The sequence below is a fragment of the Oryza brachyantha genome, chromosome 12 (genome assembly GCF_000231095.2).
Source record: "Oryza brachyantha chromosome 12, ObraRS2, whole genome shotgun sequence".
Classification (NCBI taxonomy): domain Eukaryota; kingdom Viridiplantae; phylum Streptophyta; class Magnoliopsida; order Poales; family Poaceae; genus Oryza; species Oryza brachyantha.
Window position 1 is genome coordinate 8082616 of NC_023174.2, and position 8931 is coordinate 8091546.

At 40.4% G+C, this 8931-nt stretch overlaps 1 protein-coding gene and 1 pseudogene across 2 annotated transcripts; one reads left to right on the forward strand and one right to left on the reverse strand.

The window, feature by feature from the left end:
• On the forward strand, window positions 1-2878 carry LOC107305408 (annotated as a pseudogene). The gene is made up of 2 exons (XR_001551559.2): window positions 1-714; window positions 2392-2878. The product of XR_001551559.2 is annotated as an uncharacterized LOC107305408 (transcript).
• Window positions 2879-4479: 1601 nt separating this feature from the next.
• LOC102704298 (40S ribosomal protein S3a-like) lies at window positions 4480-7849 on the reverse strand. Its single transcript, XM_006663911.3, has 6 exons — window positions 7698-7849; window positions 7502-7607; window positions 5406-5543; window positions 5148-5333; window positions 4871-5071; window positions 4480-4789 (listed from the first exon to the last, which is right to left on the reverse strand). The coding sequence occupies exons 1-6, from the start codon at window positions 7754-7756 to the stop codon at window positions 4694-4696; spliced, it is 786 nt and encodes a 261-aa protein (XP_006663974.1). The 5' UTR covers window positions 7757-7849; the 3' UTR covers window positions 4480-4693.
• Window positions 7850-8931: the final 1082 nt, after the last annotated feature.

Below are 8931 nucleotides of genomic sequence, written 5' to 3' on the forward strand. Positions count from 1 at the left end.
CCTCCGCCGCACCGCCGCACCTCCACTGCGCTGCCGCCGCTCCACCGACGCCGCTGAGGGAGGTGGAGGAGAGGCTGGAGAGCGTGTACCGGCTGGCGATGAAAGGGAGGGACATGGTGGACGCGGGCTACGGCGACGGGTAGGAGGACACCGGCGTGGTGGACGAGGAGGTGGAGCGGGTGCTCCTCGTCGCCAGCTGCGCCACCTGCACGAGCCCTTCGGCCGGATCCGCGGCCTCCTCATCCTCGACGTCTCGCGCAATCAGCTCAAGGTATCGCTAACCCTACAGCCTGCATTGCTATTACCATTCGAGGATCCGCGACGTTCCCCAATTCGCCATTTTGATGAGGAGTTCCCATTGTGAGAGCTACTGCACTCCTCCCTTGTGCAACCTCCCTTGCCTACCCAAGTCCAAATACAAATCGACCGCGGATGATGTCGCCGCCGCCGCTTCTCCAACTCCGGCCACCGGCGTCGCAGCAGCTTTGGCTGAGGACAAGCCTCCTCCGGTGCAGAAGATTGAGGCTGCGACGACAGACAAGGACGATGACGACGATGATGATGAGGCTAGCAAGGAAGTGGTGGTGACCGTGGTTCCCAAGAGTAGCCTGAAGAAGACTAATTGTGAGGACAGTAAGAATGTGGTGAAAGGCAATGCGAAATGGATGGATTTGCTGGGGAGGATCTCACTGAAGTCAAAGAATTTGAGCCAAGGTAACATTTGTGCTCTTCTCATATTTATTTACTTACTACTGTCTATTTCAAATGTCTGGTGAATTTGGTGTGATGTAGTGTCAAAATGCAGAATACGTATCTTGTGATATTTGTGTTCATCGATTTGGGTAGAAACAGTTGCGCTAACGGAAATGTGGAATGTCTCTGATATCTAGAGGAATGTTCTGGTCTTAGGTAACTGATTCATGCATTTGCTATAAGTCATGGTCATTTGTAGTTGGTTGATATTAGGGGTTATCAAATGACTGAGTCAATGGTCGTTTTTTTGCCTTCTGCCCCTTGATGATGGTGGACTTCTTTTGTTATTCCGACGTAGTGGCTGTGTAAGATGGTCGTTAAAGTATTATTAAGTCTACTATATTTTGACCTTGGCTTTGGTGTGTAAGCATAGATGCGGCTGCTGTGAGCACAATCCATCTGATCTTGATCTTATTAAGAAATCAGATGGCTGGGGTCATACTCTGAAGAAGTAAAGATAAATTGTTATTTATCACAATAAGTTACTAAAAATAAAATCTCACTTTGTCTTGTTTGACTAACAGTGGAGACCAAGCAATCTTCTTCCCTATTGGGTAGCCGCCTTATAATCCTAAACACGATCAGTTTTTTCTTCAATACGTCCAAAATTGGTGGTTTTCTTCAATGCAGCAAGAAAACATAATCGAATATCCAAATTACATTTGTCGCTATCTATATTTAGGCAAGTCCACCTGTCTAAATTGAGGCCTTGTCACCTTGCACTGCCCTGGGGTTGTTGCATCCTTTGCTTTTGGTCGGTTTTTCTTTGTATTTTGTGCTTGCTTTGTGTAAAATGTAAACCTGAAGCTCTGCAGGAGATTCGATTTTTTTTCGACGGCAGTTGTATCCATGCAGCAGTCATAGTCAGATTAAGGTGTTACATGGACATCTTATTTGTAAATACAGGTCCAGTCCATCTGTCAGCAAAATGGTCTGAATGTGTGTTGCTCAACTAATTAATCATTAGTGCATTTACCAAGCTTACTCTTTCCATATCCTTTTCTTCTCCAAACTTATACGTCATAATGGAGATTTCATTGTCAAGCTGCAATGTTTTGTTTTTTGTTGATTCCATCTAAAGATATTGTTCTGTTTTTTCTTCAATTAGTTTGCAGCACATCAAGTGGGTAATTGTATATCACTTTCTATAACCCTCTCTACACAGCCAAGCTAAAAAGAACAAGCAAACCCTCAACACTATCTTTAAAAAAAATCCATGCACATGGCAGTTTTGTACTTAAACCTTCATTTTCAGAAGAAGTCAACGGGTTCGTTGTGGTGTTTTGGATTGATTCCAGCTGCTTTATATTATCCTATCATGAGTGGATACACTGAATGTTGATGATCTATGTCTTTCACATTCCCCATCGCTTCATTTAAACTATTAATGGCACATTAACACGAACATCTTTCACTGTCTTCTTCTATGATGGAAATGCCATACTAACATAATTATCCATTGTTGTCACTTTCAGAGTTCCTTTCCTTTTACAGATCTATTTGATTTGAACCATTCTACACTAATTAGTGAAAACATTGATTGCCATGACCCCATGACTGTTCAAACCTCTGATTACAACAACAAAATTCAACTCTATCATCGTTCTTGATACTTGTACTACATTTTCTCACATGCAGAGAATCTGGAGACTCGGATGATGAAGATGGCAACACCTGCATCTGTGTCATCCAATAAGCACTCCCTGGAGATCATCACTGTAAATTCTCTGAAAGGAAAACCCAAAAACAAGTGTATGGGCCAGCCATTAGTTGTTTATTGTCAGTAGAGAGATCAACAGAGATCACCCCATTGTGTTGTTGGTTTATCTGGATGGAATTGGCTTGTGTTGTTGTATCAGCAGCAGCTTCAGCAGTACATGTTGCACATGCATAGCTTTTAGAGTTTTAGAAGATTCCTGCCAAATCTGATCAAGTTCTTGCCTGTTTTTTGTTCTGGTAACCTGGCTGAGTGGTTGGTGTGTTGTGGTGGCTGGCTGATCAGCATTGTACAAGCAATTTCTTCCTGTCCTGGAATTGCAGGTGCAACAATTTCATTCCCGTAGAATTTTTTTAATATAACTGAATGTTTGCTAAAATCATTTTTTAGTAAAATCAAATTCTAGCGTTTGCAGCCACACAAATCTAAGGAACATTGAAAAGTCTCTTTTATTTTCGCCATTTGTTATTGTTGCCTTGCAATAGTTTAGTTTATTACCAGCCCAAATTCATATATAATCTGTCAGTGTCCTCTTTCTCCTGAACCACACTCATATTCTAAATTCATACCTTTTTTTACATCTTTTTTGGACGAGAACGAGATAAGCTTTATATAGAACCATTTGTCTTGGGTCATGGCGAGTTGGCGACAACAGTGGTAATCAATTGGTCCTACCGAACGGTGGCGCAAGTGGTCTTATTTGTGTTCTTTTAGTATATCCATGATTTTTATAAAAGACTCAATTTATTGAGAGCAATCCATAATGGTTTTCTTCAGTATTCCCTCATTTACTATCCCTTTTTTAGAGTTAAGGTCCTAACTGGGAAGATATCAAGTTGTTTACTAGAAGATATGGAGTTGATCATGTTTCCAGTTTGGGTAAAAATATCTCAACTTAAAGGAGATCGAAAGTCGTGGATTTTTCAATAAAACTAAAAAAAAGGACATGGAATATTTATGGAATCTAAAAAAATAGTAGCTGTTTCTTATGTGGAAAAGGACTGCAATTACTGTTTACATGTAGGTTAAAATGGCACATTACTGATACTATGGTTTCAAGCAGTGTAAATATAATTATCATGCTTACGTACAAAATTAAATCCAGCTGATCGATACATAAGGTGATTCCATAGGAATAATCCGTACCCGTCGTTTCCACGTGAAAAATTCAAGAGTGAAGTGGACCGACGGTCTAACTTGTGTACATGTGTCATCTAAGTCTCTGAACTCACAAAATGCATTTTTAGGTCCCGAACTTGTCTGGAATGTCATATTGGTCCAAACGAGCTCCGATCCGTTTCATCCGCTAACGTGGCATGTCCACGATGACACATGCACACAAGTTTAGGGACCTAGATGATACGACATGTGATAATTTATTATATGTCATATGGTTTCTACGGTCATGCTTAAATGCTTAAGTTCATTAGAAATTACATGGTTTTCAAAGATACAAAAAACTTGCGACTATTTTCTCTAGGCCGCTATGAAGTTTATAGTATCTCTATCGTTTTTCCTTTTGAAGTAATGATAGAGTTTGAGACCGAGGGAAGAAGATGATTACGTAATTTATTATATGTCATATGGTTTCTACGGTCATGCTTAAGTTTATTAGAACTTACATGGTTTTTAAAGATAAAAAACTTGCAACTATTTTCCCTAGGTCGCTATGAAGTTTATATTATCTCTATTGTTTTTCCTTTTGAAATAATGGTGAGTTTGAGCGCAAGGGAAGATGATGATTACGTAAAACGAGATATCATTAGTGAATAATAAATTAAGCACTAGCTATTGTAAACTTTAAATATGGGTTATTTTTTAAAAAAAGCAATTGATATATAGATTTTTTTTTGGCAAAAATACACCATTACCAGTTCGGAACATGCATAAACGGGAATCTAAAAAAGTTTTCACCCTTTTTCTCTTTCAAAATGCACCCTAAATATATTTCATTGTTGATAGTTAAAACATATTATATTTTATTTGTTTAGTTTGCAAGGATTTAAATATATCACTTAAATATATCACCATAGTGTTAGCAGGGGTATATTACCAATGTAAAACAGGTTGTCAAGTTCAGAGCAGGCCTAGCACGAGCAGGCAAATAAATAGTTTTTTTTGGCCCATAAACAAGAACTAAAAACATTGCCCCACTTGCACACCACAAAAACTGACAGTTAAGCAGATCTGAAGCATTAGCGCTCTGCAAAATAAGGTACAAATCTAATCCGCAGTGACCTCCAGTCCTGCCACAGCTTCATCTTCTGCAGGCCTCTCGAGCTTCATACCAACATCTTCCTTGGTATAATCCCCATGCACCTGGAACAAGCCACAAACCACTTTAGAATGACGATTCACATCATAACTCAACAAGAAAATGGATTATATTACAACATTCACCTCCATAAGCTTCCCCAGGTCAAATTTTGGGGCCTTGAGGATCTTGACCTTGCGCACGAAGACATTCTGAAGCGGAAAGATGCTTGATGTGGACTTCTCGATTTCCTTCCCAATCACCTCAGGAATGAACTTTGACACGAGCTCCTTCAAGTCACAGGATGATGCCTGGTTCGCCATTATCTCCACCATCTTGCGGCGGATCTACACAGATTACAATCAAACATGGTAAATAAGCAGCTCAAAAATAGCAAGACCACTATATATCAATCAAGATTACCTGTCTAATCTGGCTTGCTTGAGCATAGCAGGTACGTTTCACTTGGTTTGGCCTCCTCTTGGTGAAGCCAATACAGAACAGACGAAGCATATAGTTATCGGTGGTCTTAACGTCCACATGAGCCTCGATGAGCGTCTGCCACTTCTTCACCAATGACCTGAGCTTGTCAGTTGTAAAATCCATCCCCTACAGTAGAACTGGTTAGCAACAAAAAACACAACCTACAGAAGCATTTTTGCATTGTGATAGAATCATTACCCAGAAGTTTGTAAGAACGTTCTTGCCTTGAACATCCTCAGCACGAAGTCTGATTTTACGGTACGCCTGATCCTCATCGTTCTGCAGATCAGCCAAGGAAACCTCGAACACGCGATGTTTGAGACCCTCTGAAGCAATCTAAAACGAAGGAAGTATAAATATTTAATTGTCTTACAATGATATTATGACACAGGTGACTTAAAGTAAACCCTGATAAACCAGCAAATAAAGGAATATATGCAATTGAAGAACTACATTCAGGGATCTGCTAACGACCACATGTATATCCTACATATTGCTAAACCAAACCCTAGCAAGTAGGGTGTGCATCCAATACAATGAAGTAACACAGACAACCTCAAACCGCACAATCACTAACAATACTAGTGTTATTTGTTGAGGACTATGGATTACAAAGACTGAATAGTGCATAAACAGAAAAAATGAAGATGGTACCACTAAACTGTACAGTACTGTAGTACAAATTTGTGAAAGTAGACGGATAAATAGATGACATTGAACAATACTTTTGTCCTTACACAAATTGCCATGCAAAGTCATACAAAGCTCATCTGAACTAGCATCGGTCATCAGGAAGCAAAAAACTTTGTTTGTATTAATTATAAAGAGACGTCCTTTTCGCTACTATATAAAAGACCCCAATGGTGGTGGTCCGTGAGTCTGCCTTGCCTCTATCCACTGACGTGTGGGCCCCTAAAAGTCGGTGGAATCGGTGTGCCGCGCTTGATCTCTCGATCCCTTTCGTCTCTGGACTCCCCTAGCAAATCGCCACCATCAGCAAGCCCGCGACATCCATCTATGAAACTACTGTTCCAGATCATCCAAAACATGTACGCTGTTCGAAGAATAAAATTTGGCGTTTTGATTTTGCAGTAAAACAAACTAATCAGCTGTGCAGAAAACCCCCCAAAAAAACTCTAGAACAGAGTGATTAGAAGCTAAGCAATAAATGAAATGCTCTTAAGACTACTAGAGAAGCATGGCTGCGATGTTCAGCGAGGCTAAGCAATAAATGAAATGTTCAGCGAGGCTGCGACAACTGCGGCGAGAGATGAGAGGCGCGTCGGGTACAGGCCGGCGTGGGCGTCGGGCAGCGGTGCTCGGGAGCTCGCTGTCCGACGAGGTGGCTGCCGGCCAGCTGGCGGCAAGCGAGGAGAAGAGGCGAGAGAGAGAGCAAGAGAGAGGCAGGAGCAAAAGAGAGGGGGAATTCGGTCACTAATTTGGTTGATGGCCATTTGAAAGCAGTGCCACCGGATATAGGGTCATTCTATTCAAGCCCATGATTCCGAGACCATTTTAGCGAAGCTATTTGATTTCGTGGACAAAATAGCAATTCTCTTTTCTCCGTGGCAAGTGTGTACTGTGAGAAATTGTGGTTTTCATATTTTTAATTAGAATTGATATAAGATACACAACTTTGTAAATTGAAACATGCACAGAAAAATATTGTATGTTGTATCTCACATCATTAGAATTGTGCCATGTTGTGGTTCTATGTTTGTATATAATGGAGGTGTGATAGAATTATTGAGGATGCGTTTATTTTGATTTAATTTATTTTGTTCATTTACATAGTGGAGTAGTTGGTGTGAATTATTTTCCCGTTGCAACGCAAAGGCACTTAACTAGTGTACTTACAATTCAATAAGGTACAAAACTAGAAATTAACAAATTAATTGAAAATAGATAGATATTTTTCAACATTAGCCGAAAAAGAAAATCATATGGTCCTCTGTAATAAAGCAAGCATATAAGGTACAAAGCTAGAAATTAACAAATTAATTGAAAATAGATAGATAATTTTCAACATTAGCCCAAAAAAGAAAATCATATGGTCCTCCGTAATAAAGCAAGCATATAAGAGCAGAAACATGGATATCAGAATCAATATTTTACATATCTACAAAAGAGCTCATGCCTGAGTAATTCTTTTCAGAAATATGCATTTTTATAGTGCATTCATATCCCATAATTTTGGGATGGAACAAAGATTAAAAAAACAGGATATAGGAATGCAAGACAAATCTAGTTCCAATCTAGAGACCCCAAGCGGAAGGAAGCAAGCAGCGCGATACCTTTGTGCCCTGTGTCCTAGACACGAGCGTCTTCCCGACGTTCCTCACGTTGAACACCGATGGGGCCTTGATGTCGTACCAATCTTTCTTGGCGAAGGGATCGACGCTGCACGAAGGAAGAAGGATCAACACCCATGCGCCGTGGCAAGCAAGACCGCAAGGAAGGGTGAGGAGATGTGGGCGGAGAGAAACTCACGTCTTCTTCTTGGATCCCTTCTTCCCCTTCGAGATACGCTTGTTCTTCCCCACGGCCATGGCTGACGCTGCTTCTCCTCCTCCGAGCGGCGGCGGCGGCGCTGCCTCGCTCGCTCGCGTCGGGGTGGAGTGGCGGTTTGGGCGGGCGCAGCGCGGATGTAACCCTATTTAGGCGAGGGAGGGGTGGGGATTATATAGTCGTGCAGCTCGATCGTGCGGCTGGGATGGGCCGCCGGAATAGAGTATATGAACGGCTGGGATTCTTCTTCCGGGATCCCCTAGCAGCTAATGGGGCCGTGAGTGCTCCACTGGGCCCGGCCAGGCCGGTGACTCACAGCAGAGGGAAGATTGGGCGTAGTCTAAATAACATCCTTATCACATAACCAGAAATGGAGGTTTTCACATCAGTCAAAACCGGCACGCTAGCTTTGTCTTTGTCTTGCATGCAATTACAGTAAAAAGGTTAAAAAAAATTCAATATCATCCACATGTTAGTGGCAATTGTACCATTAAAATATCATAGAAAAAATATGTTCATATGTTAGCCACTGCTTACCGATGCCTACCTCAAGGAGGAGAAAGGGGAGGCACAAGTCAAGCATCGACGAGTAGGGATGAAAACGACTTGGAACCATACGAAAACCACTTACTGTTTCGGTTTTCATATCTCTTTTTAGAATCGGAATTTAAATCGAAAATTTTGGATACGAAAACGAAATCAAATATTATCGAATATGAAAACAGGACGAATACGAATCGGAGTGATACGGTAATAGAAATTTATCTCGTTATAAAAACCCTCAAACCGAGCTTTCATATTTTTTTCTAAAACACTAGATCAAAAATTATAAACATTAGCAACTAACCATACCACTTTTATTATTACAATCAAGTTCATATATCACTTTATTAATGATTGTCTCAATACCAAATAAAGGCTATAGTTTATAAATTATTACAAATTAAAGTACATATTTCATAGATTATTACCAAGTTTATACATCATATTACAAAGTAAAGTGCACATCATACATGTTATTATAAAATAGTGTAAGTGTATATGTTTTGACTAATTAAGTACTTAGGGTTAACTTGCTGAAGTAGGCTGGTATATTTGGGCTGATATTTTGGATTTATGGTACATAGGCTTACAGAAATTCCAAGAAAAATTTCTGAAAGCTTTCGAGAAAAATTCTGGAAAGTTTTTGACTGATTCTGATTTCCGACGAATTGTG